General features: G+C 33.4%; 1 protein-coding gene across 1 annotated transcript; it reads right to left on the reverse strand.

Annotated features, from left to right (window-relative positions):
* Positions 1-14,665: 14,665 nt before the first annotated feature.
* On the reverse strand, positions 14,666-19,135 carry LOC133814204 (proteasome subunit alpha type-7-like). Its single transcript, XM_062247196.1, has 7 exons — positions 18,996-19,135; positions 16,589-16,676; positions 16,426-16,498; positions 16,262-16,380; positions 15,434-15,506; positions 14,777-14,858; positions 14,666-14,684 (listed from the first exon to the last, which is right to left on the reverse strand). Exons 1-7 carry the CDS (start codon positions 19,133-19,135, stop codon positions 14,666-14,668), a joined length of 594 nt encoding a protein of 197 aa, XP_062103180.1.
* Between the last annotated feature and the right edge of the window lie 390 nt (positions 19,136-19,525).

Consider the following 19,525-nt stretch of genomic DNA (forward strand, 5'->3'; position numbering starts at 1 on the left):
TTAGCTAGTTAAGAACTATTTAAAATACACAGTGTAACGGTCCTTGATTAGGAGGACGTTGCAAAAGGGATCCTCACCCTCAGGTTCAATATATACCATTTTCTTTTTACAATCAATAGTTGCCCCATATCTAACTAACCAGTTCATTCCCAGAATCATATCAGAGTCGTTCATAGCAAACAGAATCAAGTCAACAAACAACTCTCTGCCATCCACTGTCATCAGTAATGTTCTGGACCATCTCCTATAGACTACCATCTCCCCCGTAGGCAATAAGGTTCCAAACCGAACAATATAATAATCACATGGCCTACACAGTCTATCAATTACTCTACTAGAAACAAAGGAATGTATTGCCCCATTATCAATCAAAACAGAATAAAAAGTGTCAGCACTAGAAAACTGAAATGTCACTACTGAGGTACTAGCCTTAGCCTCTACCTGCGTTAGTGCGAACACTCGAGTTGGAGTCAAGCTGTCCGCCTATTTCGGCTCTTCTTTCTTCATCCTTGGGGAGTATTTGTTGAGATTCCCCACTATTCAACATAAGAAATAGGCCTTCGCCTAACACTTTCCCAGATGATGTCTTCTACATCTGGTGCACTCTGGATACGTCCTCCAGACCTTGTTGCCACCTTGGCGGCCAATCTGTACACCCCGTGGCCTCCTATCTGGGCCTGGAACTGTGTTAGTGTCTGGGGTTGTCCTTATCTGGTCAATAGGGACTTTTCCTTTACCAGATCCAGTAAAGGGAGGTCCAACCCTCGTGGTGTCCCTTCAGGCCACGTTCTCACACCAGATCTTATTTTCAGGGCCCTCAGCAGTAAGGGCCTTCTCCACTACCTGAGCATAACATCCCGGGCTATTATAACATTTAGCCTCGAACAAAAGTCTCATTTCTTATCACATCTGTTGGCACCAAGTCTAAAGCAAACTTGGCCAACCAGTCAACTTTCAAAGCATACTCTGTGCCGAACATGGTGCCCTACACTAGATTACTGAACTCATCTGCCTTCACAGCTCTGACTACATCGTTATAGTATTTCTCATTGAACAATTCTATAAACTCTTATCAACTCAGAGTCATTACATATGTGGTCTGGGATACCACTTCCCACTAGATTCAGGTGTCCTTCAGAAACATAAATGTGATACAGGCCACTCTTTCATTACTTTCCACCCCCATAAAATCCAAGATGGAAGTGGTCATACCCATCCACTGCTCAGCTTGCTCTCATAAAGAGGCTCCCACCTGTTCTAAGCCCTTGGCTGTTGCTGTAATACTGGTACCACATTAGGTGGCAGAACTGGTGCAGCGTTCCCTGCTAGAACATGCTGTTGTCTCAGTAGGCGGATCTCTTCATCCTGCCTTTGTAACCTAGCTTGCATATGAGCAAGCACTTGTTGCCAATTCAGAGGACCTAGCGAAGGGTTCTAACCCTTGTCGTTGTCTTTAACCTGACTTCTAGCGCCGACTGGTTCATTTGATTACCCTGGAAGCATACTTCCAAGTCTATATGAAATCAATTACTTGGTACATCAGGCAATAATAATGGCACTCATAACCACCCCACAGTCCAAGATCGAACAATTAATCATGCACATGCAATAACAGTGCTAATAAGGAGTTCAATAGCTTTCCCATACAAGAGTCAGGCTAGTAAGTAAGTCAGATCATACTCACGCTCAATCAAGGTGCTAATAAGCATGTTCTTAGTATTCATATGCATATAATAAGCTAATAAGCATATTCTAGCTTTTAAAAGCCACACTATTGCCAACAAGCACACACTTAGCAGTTATAAACCAATAACAGTGCTAATAAGCATTTCTTCAATATTTATAGTGCTAATAAGCACGTCCTTTAACATTCACATAGTAATATAACTCATGTTTCCTAATCAATCATGCAATTAATACATTCATATGTCAACTAGGCAGGTAAACACATGTTAATATCAATAGTTACCGAACCCTGAATCGAGCTTGTCTTCAGCGACGAGTGTACATGCCCATCCAATCTACAATAACCCTTTAACCTAAACCGCTCTGATACCAAGTTGTAACGTCCTCCTAATTCAGGACCATTACATTGTTTAACTAAATAGTGCTTAAATCACTAAATGAGTAATTTGGACTTGGAACATGTAATTGAAACTAACCACAGGTTTAGGTACTAAAAATTTCGGTCAAAAGTCAACCATTTCATTAAAAGAGTTTGCTTTCAATACATGGATCCAAATAGAGTTTAAAATTGTTACAAACTCAAAATGAATACAAAAGCCGACCTAGGCGGCAAAATTAGGGTCCAACTGTAGTTCCAATTGATAACCTCGGCCATGGTGGACGAGCAGACTGCATATGTACACTCTGCCCATGAAGCTCTCCAACTCATGGCTGGTCCAGCTTTTCCTTTACTTGTACCATTTAGCATCAGTGAGCCGAGGCTCAGCAAGAAAATATAATCATGCTCATAAGCAGTAAATCATCATATCATATAATCATAATTAGCATGCCTAGAAGTAATAACCATACTCATGCATGCGATCAATCCATATAAGTAACTATAAGGCCACACCAGGGCCTATTTCCCAATTCCTCGTATAACAAGCCTTAGAGCTGGCCAAGCGTACATGGCACTTATTATTTCAGGTGGCCTTAGGGTCGTTCAAGCATATATCATGCTCTCTGGTTAGCTTAACCACATCGCTCGACATTCAACACGCTGTTGCCGCCCTCGACTCGTAAGATGAGCCTTCAAACCCTCGACTTATAATCCGAGCCTTATAAACCTTCAACTTATAAGTCGAGTCTTTTAAACCATCGAATTATAAGCCAAGTCTTTTAACCAGATATATCCTTGACTAATAAGCCAAGCTTTTTGTCAGATGTCATAGATGGGTCCTCCATTTATAAGCCGACCTTTTACTCAGATATAATAGATAAAGCATCAATTTATAAGTTGAGCTTTTCAATGGAATATAATTTATAAGCTCTCAAATTATAAGTTGAGCCTTTCGATCAGACATAACAGATAACTCTCAGCTTATAAGTCGAGTTTTTCAATCAGATATATAGATAAGCAGTTATTACTTAACACAGGTAAACATAGCATAATTTACATGTTTAATAAAACATTCTCAGCATAGTGATAACCATGTACTATAATCGGGCTAAGCCCTAAACACAAACCGGGTGCAGTTTTCTTACCTCTTGTCTAAGAACTAGATAAATATAAATGACCCTCGAGCATGATCCCTTTCCGAGCCCTAGCGGTACCCTCAACTGAGCAATTCGGCTCGTTGCTGCTCCTAACCCAATCCTATCTTCAAGCTCTCAATCCCCAAGCCAATATTCTTCAAAAATTAAAAACTTCCCCAAGTGTTTTAAGGCTACAAGGGAGAACGAGAGAGAAAAGGAGAAGTTGAGTGTTTAGTGTCATCTAGTCTCTTCCAAGGCTTATGCTTGACTAATTCTATCCATGGGCATGAAAAGACTAAAATGCCCCGCCCAAAAGCTTTCTCTTTAATGCCCTCAAGGGCTAAATGGTCTGTTGCGAATTTTCTTAAGTGTGTGCAAGTGTACACATTCGTTGAAAAATTAGTATAATGAAAGTAATTTTTATCGTCTCCTCAAGGATTGACAAACAAATATTGTAAAAGTCAACATCAAACAATTTGGGGTACAATTAAATATATTTTTTTATGATTTAATCAATTGAACTAAAGAACAAAAAGAACTAAACAAGAGAATTAAAATAGGTCTTTAACAATAAAGCTAGATAATGACAAATTGTGATTAATATGATGATAAAAGTTAAGCATATCAAATCCCCCTAATTTGTAGTTTTGCCCCTGATGTTGCAACAAAGTTCATAGCCAAGTTCTCTTGTAACTAGGATTTCCAATTTAATGCACATGCCATTTTTTCAAATGCTCATGTTAAAGTTCCATCAATTAGATTCACATATTCCTATGCTAAATTTAATTTCAAGAACATAATTCCAAGCATCAATCCTTCAAGTTTGCAAGGTGAATAAAACATCCCTAAGTTATTCACTAATCAATTAAAAAAATTATCAACATGCATCAATCAAGCATTTCCACTAATTTTAACCCTTCCGGAATTAAAACTAGCTTGTCTCTCACCTAAGTTGATCATTCTCAAGCAAGAAATTTGCACAATAAAAATAGCTCAAATGAACAAGAGAAAATTTTCATAAAACATTCAACACTTTGGGGTTGATTACAAATTAGGGTTCATCAATATCCCTAACACAAACAATTTAGTTCATAGTCAAAATACCCAAATCACCACAATAAACATTCAACATCATCTCAAGAGTTCAAGAAAGAAAGAAAAATAAAATAAAATTATATGAAAGTAGAGTTTAGAAAGACAAGCCAAATTGATAGAGATATTCTATTCTTTGTCTTCTAACTCTTCTTCTTCTTCTAGTTTCCTTCTCCTAGGTTTTTCCTCTTCTCTTCTTGATGATTTCAACTCAAAGGTGCAGAAAAAACTCTCTTCAATGGAGCATGGGCGGCTGGTTCTTTCTTGGAGAAGAAGATGATATCTTTTTTTGGGCTCACAAAGGGTATAAACCTCACTTTCTCTCTCTACACGTGGGGGAGCACTTCCTTTTCTTTTTCAGAATTTTGCAGCTCATTTCCACCTCTTTTTCCCACTATTCCAGTCTCTCTCCACCTCATTTAATCACATGCAAAGTGTGCAACTTTATGCTGTTGGCTGCCCACACTTTGCTGCAGCAAAGTTGACTGATGTTACAACAAAGTGCCAGAATTTCAAGTCCAAAATGATTTCCTTGCACATGCTTCACTAAGCTTTCCAAGCACCCTCTCTTTATGCCTTTAAAATAGATACCACATTTTTATAACATAATTCAATTATTTTCTACAAGAGTTATCATTAATTAAAACAAAATACACAAACAAAGTTAAGAGACAAAATGACTAAAACCACACAATAATAACACAAACACTCTATTTCACTTAAATTTTTAAGTTCAAAAGCTCAATTAATAACTCTAAAATATAGAGTTATCGACGCCTCATAATTTCCCAATTAATTCCAATATCCCCAAGTAATTACCAAATAAATTTCCATTATGCGATAAATCCCGGTAATGTACTAAATTACCAAAATACCCCTGGGCTCACCCCGAGCCGAGTATTTGACCCCATTGTGACAAACTGCTAACTTGCTCACTAGGATCGCCTCGTACCGACTAACTCAAATATATCCACATAATAATGTGGTCTCCATCCTAAAACACATATATTTATAATTATACTCTCAACGGGTCAAAATTATGAAAATGTTATTCTAAAAAGAGACGGGCCCACATGCATATTTAATGCACTTAAACATGAAACATAGTCACATCAAAATATAACTAACATAAATACATAATTAATCCAATTATTACATATACAAGCACATAACATTCCAATATTGCTCTCCTTGTCCCCTTAATCAAGGCACTAAGTCTTATTAGGAATTTTTGGATGTTACAGTCGATTCCTCCATGCCCTCAAGCTTATCCTCCTCATATGAGTGGACATTCATCCCAACCCCTGCCTCCTCATATGAGTAGACCGTCATCTCAACCTTCACTCTATCCTTATCCATACATGTATGGACCTGGTGGATGCCATCGCACACACCATAGACTTGGCAAGCACCGCAGGCACTAAAAGAAGGGGGCGATATGGAGGACGCCGAGGGATGAGATATTTTATATATTATTGTATTAAACAATAAATTTTAATTAATATATTATTGTATGGATATTTAATTTTGATATTATGAATTAAAGTAAAGTTATTTAAATATTTTATTTTAATAAATATATTTTATTTTTTTAATTATATAACACTATTAGCGGTGACTTTTATTGTAGCTAGTAATATAAAAGTCGCCGCTAATATTGTATTTTATTAAATATTTTATTTATTTTTAATTATATAAAACTACTATGGGCGACTTTTGTCGCTGCTAATATTATATCATCAAGGGCGACTTGTTATTATTAGCGACTTTCAATTTTTTAGGGGCGAAACTGTTATTGCTAATAATCAACATTAGCGTCGAATTACTAGCGGTGATGTCTTAGCAGCGACATGTCGCCCCTAATAACTATTAGGGTCGAATTCGGGCATTATTAGGGGCGGCATCCGTCACCCCTAAAGCGCTATTTGTTGTAGTGAATGTTAAATAAAAAATTAGAACAAAAAAAAGAATAGAAGAAGATGATGCCAACTCGTCACCTCAAATCTCTCAATTATATAAATATGTAAATATATATATATATACTACAATAATTAAATATATAAATAATATATTACATATTGATTTAAATTTGATGTTTTAAAAAATATAATGATTTTGGCAATATTGAGTTAAATCAATCACTCATATAGAAAAAAAAATGTAAATAAAGAGTATTTTAACTCAATAATGCTAAAATAGTATGAGGCATGGAGCAAAATGACCCTTAATGTTGTGTGAAAGTAAGTAAATGTCCATATTTTTAATTTTATAGTAGAATAGCCTAATCATCTATTTAATATCACATATTACCAAATATACCCTTTAACAAATTACTATTTTATTCTAAATATTTTAATATTATGGTATATGTATATTAGTTTTTATTTTAAAGTTATTTTGATTTTTTTTCATTTTTTATGAGTTGTTAAATGATATACCATACTACAAAATATATATACTGAGTTGAAAAATAATATACCATCAAAACTTACAAAATTATTACTAAAAAATGTATATACTATGCTAACAAAATTATATACTACCATTACAATCTATATACCATGATACAAAATTATATACTACCACTATGTATAATAAAATAGAAATTAAATATCACAAAAAAAAATTTATATACCATACCACAAAAAACATATACACTAATTGAAAAATAATATACCAACAACCTATAAAAAACTTAAAAAATCAATATAACTTTAAAATAAAAACTAATTAAACAAAACTAATATACATATACCACTATATTAAAGTCATACAGTCCTAAATAAATAAATAAATTATAAAAAATGGTAATTCAGGTAATCAACAATGTAAAAGGGTCATTTATCTACAATTTAAAAAATGAGGACATTAGCTTCTTGATGGCTTTATTTTGGGCCATTTCCTATAATTTCTCAAATAGTATTTTGTTTTTAGATCATCAAATTATGTCAACATGTATGATAACTCTACAAAATAGAGTTATTTTACCACAATTTTTATGCTAATTGTTGCTTAGTTCTTGAGTTTTTAATTAATTTATTAAGTTTTTAAGTAATTTTGAATTTATTAGTCTTATCATGATTTTATATACTTTTGTGTGTTTTTATAGTTATTTGGTTGTAAAATGTTGTAGTTAATTATTTGATTTATTGTTGTTTAATTTGAGGTAAAAAAATGATGTATTATTGAACTTAAACGTTAAATATAAATTAAGTTTTAATTAATATTTTCATGGAACTTATGTTGTATATTTGATTATTGAAAATATTTAGTTTTAATTTAATTTATGTTTTTTTTATAGGAGATTTGTTGTATTTTTTGGCTCTTGAAAAGCAAGAAAAATTAAGGAAAATTGGTATTTTTGAGAGAAAAGAAAGGAGAAAAGTGGTATTATTGAAATACCAAACAGCCCACGAGCTGCCACCTTTCCCAAGGCCCAACCACCTCCAGTCGTTTCTCCTCCAACCAACAAGCCCCAGCCGTGCACCAATTTCCTTTCTCCCATTTCCTTCAGCACCCCACGCCCCACTCGGTTCAGCAATGTAATATATATTTTTTATTTTCTAATGCTATAACACCCACAATGTTGTAAATCATATGTAACTATACTGATTTTTTTATCTGTTAATTAATTATTTCTTTAAATAACAAATTAGAGCTTGAGCAAAAAAGAATAATAGAAGGAGAAGATGCAAACTCGTCTACTCAAAGCACTCCTTTATATAAATATGTTAAAATATATACTTCAAAATATTACATATTGATATAAATTTAATGTCTAAAAAATATAATACTATTTATGCAATATTTAGTTAAATCAATCACTCATATAGGAAAAAAATACTAATATTTCGATAAATTAATACAAATGAAGAGTACTTTATTTATACCCTAAAGCTATAACACGCACAATGTTTTGTAAACCATGTGGGACTATAGTGATGTTTTATAATTGTTAATTATATATTTTTTAAATAAAAAAATTAGAAAAACCAATAATTAGAGAAAATAGAGAACATAGAAGAATAGATAGAGAGGGTGCCACATCATCTCCTCAAAACTCTTATTTATATAGATATATAGAAGATATAAATAAATTGATATAAAAAAATAATACTATTTTAGCAATATTGAGTTGAATCAATCACTCATATAGGAAAAACATATTAATGTTTAGAAAAATTAATGTAAATGAAGAGTACTTTATTTATAGCGTAAATGTATAACACTCATAATGGTTTGTAAACCATGTGAGACTATAAGGATGTGTTATAATTGTTATTGAATATTTTTTATAAATAAAAAATTAGAAAAAACCAAAAATTAGATAAAATAGAAGACAAGAAAGAGAGGGTGCCACCTCATCTCCTCAAAGCCCTCATTTACATAAATACTAGGCAATAAAACCGCACTTCGCACGATTATTTAGAAAATTTAATATTTATATATTTTAAAATATTTTTTTAATATAATTAAAGGAAAAAAATTATTGATACAATAAATATAATAAGTGAAAAATAATTTCAATATACAAAAATATCTAAATTATATTATATAATTGTATCTAAATAAACGTACATTGCTCGTTGCTTATACCTAGTATATATATACACATTTTTGTTATATTATCATATATATACATTCTTTTTACATTATATATTTGTAAAGACTCGACTAATTTAAAGAATTTGGACCTTTAAAATTTCTAGGACATAACTACTATCTTATGTGTATATATATATATATATATATATATAAGGAAGACTTCTCAATGGTTACTACCCATAGATAGGTACTAACAATTATGATGATGTATCAACATAGTAACTTGGTATAGCAAGTTACCAACAGGTAAATATTTTTTATCTACATTAATTTCAAATTTTGTGTTTTTTTTTGCCATAATTAATGTTGTTTCCAAACAATGACAGACACTAGTTATATTTAGAAATTGACATGCATTTGAAAAATGAAAAATTTACAATATTATATTTTCATAATAAATACACTTTTTTTATTAGGTAACCCTTCCAAAAATTTGAAAAAATCAAAATTTATTTTTAGAAATATTAATTAACAACTATAAATATGGACCATTGATCTTAATATAATGATTGATATTAAAGTAATTATTCATGGGTAGTAACCATTAAGAGTGCACCCATATATAAAATAGTCAAACTTTAATACTAATACTTAAAAAAAAATCTGAAAATACGGGATCCCATTGTTCATACATAAAATAATAAAGGAAACAAAATCTTTAATTAAAATTTAAATATTTCAAAGTACTAAGTGTGGAAACTTTAAAGACATAATTCAAAAGACTAAAAAAGATAATGATGCCATCCTCGATCGATCCCATCGGTTCATTTCTTTAGTTCCTCACCCGATACACAAGCCAAAGCCGCCTCAGATTCGTCTGCCTTCCATGCTCATTTTCCTGCACAATCTAAATAAAAAGGAATGAGCCTAATGCCTGGAAAGGAAAAAACTACTAAAACATAAAATAAACTTCAATACTAATGGTCATTAACTCATTATCGTAGTATGTGATAAAAGTCGCTGAAGTCCTCTTATTTTAACTATTATTTTAGAGGTAGGTTTAGACACAACTATGTCTACGCTAACAATAAAAATCTCAGGATTTTCTATCTAAGCAACCATATTTCCCGAGGGACTAAAGACATCAAAAAGCATACAAACACATAGCACATAAAATCTAACTTATTTTCCTTACCAAAATAGAGATATTGGAGACAAGTACGGGATTGGAAACTCCTAAAACCAAATATTAAAAACCATAAGTTTCCTAGAGAAAAGAATATGAAGAGATGTTCAAAACCATCATAATAAAGACATACTGAAAATCTTAAGTTTCAAAGAAATAGAGTACCTAACCAAAAGTCATTATGACGACTTAGGATTTGAATTAAAAGAAAAGAATAAGAAGAATAGAAATAGACTAGATCTGAGGATTAAGAGTACCTTAGATAGATAGAGCTTCGATCTATACCACAAACACCGAAATCACACTATAACTTACTTTCCAAGTGTGTATAAAAGCTTAGATTTGAAAGTTTTACCCCCAAAACCCTAGTATTTCTCTCTAGAACGAAAATGGTAGCTTGGAGGCTTTGAGAAGTGTTTAAAAAATGATGCAAATGACTGAGTGAAGGGTCCTATTTATAGGATTCAAGTAGGGAAACTAACTCTCATTAAAATGAATAAATAGATGAATAAAAATGGCACTTTCCGCTCTAAAAAATCTCAAAACTCGCTCAAAATCGTTTAAGAAGAATTCCAAGCTGTTGAGGACTGATTCTAGCTTTGGATTTCACAGAGATTCAAATATGGCACATGCAGCCAATATATTGCCAACCATAGGCGATATATCAGCTGTCTTGATTTGTCGAGGGTCTTGTGGTTTCGATCATGCAAAGTCGACGTGCTTTTCTGTAATGCCCGAAATCCCTAATGCGATTTAATGGCTGGATTAGTAAGTCGGGAGGGCCATAATTGTTTAATTACGCCATTAAATGATTATATGCATGTTTATGTGAATTATATTATAATATGATGTTAAATGCAAGCATGTGGGTCCACATTTCATTACAGGGGTGTTTTGGTAATTTGGCCTGTTGAAGGCGTAATTGTATATTTGTATGCATGTCGGTGACCTATTGTTGAGACCACATTATAATGTGGATTTGTTTGAGCTATTTGGCATGAGACAATCTTTGATTATAAATTAGCGGTTTAGTCATAACGGGTTTAAGTTTAGGGCTCGGGACGAGTCTCGGGGTGATTTTAATGATTAGAGCGTTGCCAGGAATTAAATGGTAACGAGATATGAATTATTGGTGTTTGAGAATATTGAGAATAGCGGGAATTGGAGAGCGTTAATTATGATTAATGAAATAGGTGGAAAATGTCAATTTCGCTCTTAGGAGCCTTTAGAAATCTTTATTTGACCTAGGGGTATTTCGGTCTTTTCACCCTTAGGATAGATTTAAGCCATTGAAGGCTGTCAAAGGAAGGGAAAAACAGAACATTTTTAAGCACTTCTCTCGTACCTGTTTTCTCTCTTTTCTTCTTGGATTTTTAAGCTTAAGTTGGGGAATCAAGCTTGGGAAATAAGTCTTGAGAGCTTAGGAGTGTATTCCACCATTGAAGAGCATCATAGTCTGAACTTGAGTTAAGTTTCTAGCCATTGAATCTCTGGTTTGCTCTGTTTTTGTCTTGGAATTCAGTTGAGATTTCTAGGTTGGTTGAGTTGTTTTGTTGGGAGATTTTGGCTAGGGTTCTTGGGGTTGTGATGCTTAGGGCTTGTGGGGATGAGTTTTTGGGTTCATTTGGCACCTAAAATGAGGTTTGGAAGCATGAGAATCGAGTTGGAATTGAAGGATTCGAAAGAAGAAGATTCAGGGGCTGATCAGGCTAGGTGTAGCGCTACAGCGCTCACAAGGGGGCGTTACAACGCTACCCAGGGGAGGCTTGGGCGGTTTGGGGTTCTGAGAAGAGCACTGGGGTGCTAGTGAGTAGCGCTGTAGCGCTACTCTATTCCTTCATAATCCTTTTTTGAGTGTTTTTAAGGGTTTTTGGCTCGGAGTCTCAATCCTTAAGGCCAAGGATCGAATCTACTCATCGTGTAGGTACGTTTTGAGGTCCCGAGAGTGGGGTTAGGTCAAGACCCTTTCATTTTTTATTTTCATTAATGGAGGTTATAATTGGTTGTGATTAGGTAACCGCTAAGGAATTAAAAGGTCGATCGTTCTCAGGGGTCGTTCTTGTTCTATTTCTCGCTCGAACCAGAGGTAAGAAAACTGCACCCTGTGTATATGACATGCGAGGTTGTTGTTAAGGAGTTTTGGATATTAAATGTGGACATTGATTGCATATTAAATGCTTAGCAAATCTTGCTTATTTGTGTATGGCACTGATTAGTCAAGGTCGGCATTGGTCGCATATTATTGACCTGAGAGTCAGAAATGGCATAAGCGTCCTGAACGCAGGGCCGATAAAAGATTATATCTAATCGATATCAGCATTGAATGACTATAGGAGCATTAATTCTGGACCGACCCTAAGGTCGATGAAAATTATAAGCGCTTGACTAGTCTAAGACTAGTTACTCAGAGCTAGGATCAAAGGCCTAGGTGACTGCTTGTCATGTGGCTAGGGAGCGTAATCCCATGGTTGTGACCCTATGGTCATGCGATAGGTTATTCATCAAGCACCTATCTTGATAAGCTAGTGAAAGGATCACTTATTTGTAAAGCCCAGGTGACCCTATCGTCACATGGCTAATGGGAACGGAACCCACTTTAGTGACTTTTCCAACTGTCACTCACTACAAGAAAAAACAGTATTCATAACACTTAAAAACAGCTAACCGGAAGTATTGATAACGCTTCTGAAAACGCTAACATAGCCCCTGTTATTAAAAGTCCTGTCTTTTCTATAACAGTATTTGAATGTTATGTTCGATGTTATCTTAAACTATTCGATAACACATTTTTAGTTGCTATAATATTCAAATAATAACATTTAGTTAGAGTATTTGGTTATAAATTTGACATTTAATCTTATACTTTTTGCATAACACTTTTCAACTGTTACATTTGATTATTTTGATAGCATTTTTAGTTTGTTATATTATATAAATCATAACGATTTGTTACGCTTATAGTAATAAAATTTTGTTACTTTAGTGTGGATAATATATTTTAAATTTTATTTTGATAAGTATACTTATAAGGTTTTTTTTTAATTAAAAGATTTTCATTATTGTATTTTGATAAAAAAAAAATCAAAATTAATCATAAAATGTAATTCTCAATAGATTGATAAACTATAAGTATTACATTGAACAATAACTAATTCAAACAATGAATGTGTCTACTTCATGAGATCTTAATTCTAACTTAAGTTTGTATAACATAATAAAGTTTTATAATCTTGAATATTTTTTACTTCAAAAATGAAAAACAGAAACATTACAAGATACACAAAAGTAAACCATGCATGAAACTTGCTCCATTCTTCAATTCATCATCCTTTGTGCACTTGTCTTTGTTGTGAGCATAAATAGCTATCACTCCCCCAAGCTAAAGATATCACTAAAATTTGAGGAACCTGCTGAAAAGTTTGATCAGAAATGAAAAGGACACTATAAGCCCCTAATGGAAACTGAGAAAAATTCACAAGCTAAAGATCAAACGAACAATAGAACTTGTAATAACACGCTCAACCATACACAAAGTTAACAACGAAATGAAACACATGGAAGCAAGACAAGCACTCCATGGATCCAAAAGTAGGGAAATACTCCATTTAAGCAGTAGAAACCATACAATGTGAAAAATACTCCTCTACCTAGATATTTACAATCTTGAAACACAAACAAACTCACACTCCCCCAAACAACCTATAATATAGTTTAAATAGCTACTAGTAATCTTCCTTGTCTCATAAATACTCAACACAGTCCAAAAGAACTAAATCGCATCAACTAAACCAAACATACCAAATTCTTAATTAGAAACTTAGATCAAATACATTGATTATGTGATACTAAATTGAAATCTCCATAAAAAATACCTCACAGAGATGTTCTTGCCTGGGTTCTTCCTTCCAGCAGAGGAGATACCGATGTGACTTGTGTGAGGAAGACAGAGCACCATGACTCGCACCGCTGTGACTCGTACCAACATGCTCCAACATGAGCACTGCAAGCCAGTACTCCAGGAATGTAGACCTGCATATTCAGTGTCACCAAAGCCATGATCTCAAGATGGACGCCTGATTAAATTAAACGGCATTGTTATAAAGAGGGGAAGAAAAGAAAAAGAGAATTGCATTCCAACAATAAAGAAAACAAATTTAACAAAACTACAATCCTTAATGCATATTGATCTAGAATATACTTGATTTCTAGTAAATACAACCACTTCATAATCACATACATCATATACGATACAATTAGACTACATAGTCAAGAAAGTTTGAATTCAAGCCATTAAAAGTGCATTATATTCTTGATCAAATGATTTCATGGTAAAGAGAAGCTCTTGCTAAAGATTACATGCTCAGATAATCAGAGATTTCATCATATAAGAGATATTTTTATTTTGCCAAAGATAATGGAAGAAACAAAGATTGCCATATTTGTACAAAAATGTAAATATTTATAGGAATTAGGATAAACAATGGAGTAACAAAACATAGCATAAACAATGTCGACTAAAATCTCATCAGAATAATGCTTAAATCATATTAATATATCTAATTCAAAGTAAAAATTACAACCTAAATAAACAGCATTACATAACATATATGTATATATATATAATCCACATTGTATCATTATCTACAACCCATAACCTTTCCTGTAATACAGTTTAGATTTATGTCAATTATGAAGTGAAAATGTTGATCAATTATGAAGATAATAACAGCTCTAAACATATCCATATCATACCAAGTTGCATTGTACATGTCATAGAACTTGTCAAAGGCTTTATCAAAACAATAGTGGCAAACCAATGCCATTAAACCAACAACTGCATCAAGATTAATTTACTAATACCATTAATATAAATTTATGAGGATAGGTTTATGTAGGAAAGAAAGGAGAATGATAATTACACTCACATTCACCCCAAAGGCACTCTGATCAGATGAACCTCTTCTATCCAAATCATCCTTTTCTGTTTTATCTTTCATTTAAGAGTCGCTGAAATCATTGCTCCCTCCAGAGCCTCGTGTCCCACAAGATATGCCACGATGCAGAGGCAAAGGACCGGACATTCTTTAACCCTGGACTCACTACACAGAAGAGACTACAGGAAACAAGAAAAGAATATATGGGATTAGAAAAGAAACTAATCAATTCGAACAAAAGCATGATAGAGATTAAGAGAAACAGACTCAAATCCTACCCTTAAAAGTTTTACAAATAAATAAATAAAATATAAGACCAACGTCATCAGCTTTCTCAAATAAAAAATAAAAAATAGGATGATGAATCTTGAACGATATATGATGAGATAGATATATTTATATACATATATTTAGAGAGAGAGAAAGAGACCATGTTCCATTTGTAAAAAAAAAAAAAAGTCAGGGCAACAAACACCTGATAGTTTTCTTCTCTTAAATGGGATACCAGTTTTTGCCTCAGATGTATTTTCTCTTCGTTGTTGATTCCCCTGAAAGCAATATGTTCACATTAGATGCCATGTGATAAAAATAAATTATTTACCTTGATAAAAACATATCCTGCCCACAAAAGAATAAATTTAAGAAGTTTTTGTAATTTTTTAAACTTCAAGGTGAATTGCATAATTTAATCAAAACAGGAACAAATGTTATCATCTTTCTTAATTAATTATTATTTTTGTTGATGAAAATGAAAACTTCATCAATTGTTTTAACGAAAAATTGTTCAAATGAGGTTAGAAATGCCTAAAGAGTAGATACAAATCTTACACAAAGATGATCTATAATGATTAACCAAGTCAATTACAGAGGTAGAACACCAAAAAACTAACACCTATGAAGATAAACCAATAAATTTTCCCACAAACATATACAACCCACCATGGAAGAAGAGCTTTAACAAATCTAAATGTAAAGTAAAGACCAGAATCAAAACTATGACAAAAGCTAGTGATTAAACATCACACATAAATAATTACAAAAAAACACTGCATGCATATCAAAGGTCAAAGCTCCCCCAAAACAGCAAATAACTGCAGTGAAGCTTTGGGATAACCTTACAGTATGGACACAGAAAGGTGCTTACTCTAATTTTTTAACATATTTTAACTTAGCGGTGGATTTAGTTTTAAGATGAAGTTCTTGTAATTTTTAAAACTTAAAGGTGAGTTACATAATCATCATTTCTAATGATTCATTTATTTTAAGAAACTAGATTAAATATGCATCGTCTGCTATTACTTACCTCAAGCAAAGCACGAATGGCGAGCTTGATGGTTTCTTGCCCAGCTATCTCCTTGTAGTTTTTCTCAAGAAACTCACGTAATGAGTTAGAGTTTCTTCCAGTGGCATTTGCTTTCCAGGCTGAAAATGTCCCAAAAGGATCTGTCTAATATAGTGCCGGTGCACCTGTGTATGGGTCAAAGCCAATAATCAAAGTTGAAAACCCAAACGGTCTAACACCACCACTTTGTGTATACTTCTATTGAAGACCAGCAATGTAGCGAGTAATATACTCAACAGTTACTGGATCCTCAACCGTAAGTTGGTGGCTTTGACATTTAATTCTCACCTTGTTTATCAAGGCACGAGCATCAGCTTTGAGCCCAGCACAGGCCAATGCAATGTGATCATCCAAATTCACAATCTTCCTCACCGTTCTACACAAAAACAACCAATAAGAGAAGATAATTTTCTTTTCATCAAAATAAAATGATTCCAACACATGAGCATTGCCAACTCCCAGTTCTTATTTAACATAGACTCTAACTAGTTCAATCTCCATTTCTTATAAAACTACACAATCTAAAATAATCCAAATTTCAAGGCTCATGCCTCATGGGGTAAGGGATATAGCTAAATCTCTCTCTATTTCCTCTATCCCCAAAAACTAAACATAAATTCATACACCTGTTGGGCTTAATTGAGTATCAAAGTTCAGTAAGATTATGCAAAAAAGAGCCAATTCCAAGATCAAATGAAACCCAATGAATTTCAATTTCCAGCAAAAGTACATTTAAAAAAAACACTACATTTCCTTTCTTTCTTACTCCAAATAAAACCCCTAAAATCATAATTTCACAAAAACTAGATCAACCCAAACCCCCATAAAATGCAAACCGTTTCGGCCTCATCAGACTTTACAAACATCTAAACAAAAAACCCTAGTTCAAGTTCAAAATCTCACTCCACTCAAATAAAAAAAAAACGAGAAAATACCATAATAAAACTCAGTTTGTATTTAGTTAAGTGTGCTCTGTAGAAGTGTTTTTTTGAACAAACATAAATAAAACCCAACAATGAGAGAAGATAATGAATATGGAAATGTCTTGCTATATAAAAATGAGATATATATATTTTATATCCATAGATTTATAACAGCCCACTCCTTCAAAGGTTAAAGAGTGGAATTTTTATACGTTTGAAGAGATTTTACAATTACTTGCATGATAATTTGTTCACATCAGAGACCAAGTCTTGCTCACATTTGAAGATTGAGTGAACTTGAGCAAAAGCTTTCTTTTGATTTACATAATGGAAAAACTATACCAAATGCCCTTTTGTGCTATCACCTAGTCCATGAAGCTTTATTCTCTAACTAAACATATTATAAAAATAATAATAATAAATAAAAGTAAAATCCAACTTTAAGATCAAACTTGACCAATAAGAATTTTCTCTAGTAATAATGGTGCCTATATCTCCAACTTAAACACAGAGTTCTCTGATATGACATGAACATTAACAGAATCAGAAGAAAGGGCAATTAAGTATTAACAAGTAATACATTTTATTAAAAAGAAAGCCAAAAAATAAATTCATATAAGATAGCATCTTATTTTCAATAAATAATAAGCAAAACATGCTGGTACTGGAAAACAGATTCAGACTTTAGACACTCATAAATTTGTATCTGAGAAATACCAAATTAAACAAGGATATCAACATTTATGTCCAGTACAGAACTCAGTTAATTGGCATCATCTGGTTTGGGACAAACTGACTATAACGAGACAAAGATTTCTGGTTTGATAGATTTCTGGTTTGGTATGTCACCAATTTTTTTTAACGAATAAATTAATAATGTTAACATGGGTGTGCATACAAAAATAAACATAATCAGATGACAATATATCTTCTTATACAGATTTTCTAGCCACTTTGCATTGAGAACGAATTCAAGGGAGTGTAAGCATAATGAAATACCCATGAGCAACCTCAATATTCAAATCCCAAACCCCAAATTATATCTAACTTTCACATAGACACGGAAACAACTTGAATCTACAAACCCCAAATCGTATCTGATTTTGGGATGTAGAATTTGGATTAGACTACTAAAGTATTGTAACACCCTGTAAATAATTAAAAAATCATGTACAAACTTGCAAAACAACCAATTTTCCCGAGAATTTTCTTGAGAAACAAAAGGAAATACAGAGATGGAAGATTGAGACCTGATGGAAGATAGATCAGTCGAGCCATGTCGTAGACCCACCACCGCAAGCACCGTCGCACCCACGAGCGAGCCACGCCATAGACCCACGAGTCGAGCCTCCCTGTCATACGACCCAAGCCGCGGCCCCCATCACCTTATTACACACCTGCAACAAACAGAGAGAAGGAAAGAAGGACTGAACGAGAGAGTAGCTAAGAGAGAAAGATAGAACGAGAGAGAGTTACTGAGTGTGAGAGAGGAGACGTAAAGGGTTATTAGGATTCAACCTTAGAGATTAGGGTAAGGGCTTTTGTCTTTCATTTGGCGCCTAAGTCTATTATATTTGCCGCCTAATATTTCATTTAGCTGTGTCCTTTTCTATTAGCACGGGACAATAACACTTGTTAAAATATGTGATATTTTAATGTAATATATGGGCATAATTGTTGTAGTGGCAATTCGAGTTAGGTATGTCTTACAGTGCTCTAGCCACGAGAAAAAGTGAATATTTTTCAGTCCATTCTGCCTACATCTTGCCCACAGTTGCTTATCTGAAACAAGCTTCAAAAAGGCATCCGAAATTGCTTGTTGATCATGGGGGTCAACCAGTAGACCATTGTCAAGAACCTGTAATAAATTTTCGATGATAATAAGATGCCAAGAAGCATTTTCTCTATACATCCAAGAAAAAGATATGGAGAATAAGAAAGCACCCTAAGAATATCCACAGGACCCCCATTTTTGGTGGCAACAGTAGGTAATCCATAAGCTGCTGCCTGTTGAAAACACATAAATAAATAAAAGAGATCGTGTTGGACTTCACATTAATCAATATCTGAAACCAAAATTAAAAATAGTCACCTCAATTAAAGTAAGTCCAAATGGCTCAATGAAGGCTGGATTTATGAAAACACCCTACCAAAACAGAGATACTCAAATCAGGTTGAAAAACATACCTCCTAGATAAAAGAAGTGATAGATTTCAGGGACACACGCACACATATGATATGTACCTTTGTTTTTGCTGCTAGACGATAAATAAAAGGCAGAAGCCATACTCCAAAAAGGATT

This window comes from Humulus lupulus, chromosome 2, assembly GCF_963169125.1.
Source record: "Humulus lupulus chromosome 2, drHumLupu1.1, whole genome shotgun sequence".
NCBI lineage: Eukaryota > Viridiplantae > Streptophyta > Magnoliopsida > Rosales > Cannabaceae > Humulus > Humulus lupulus.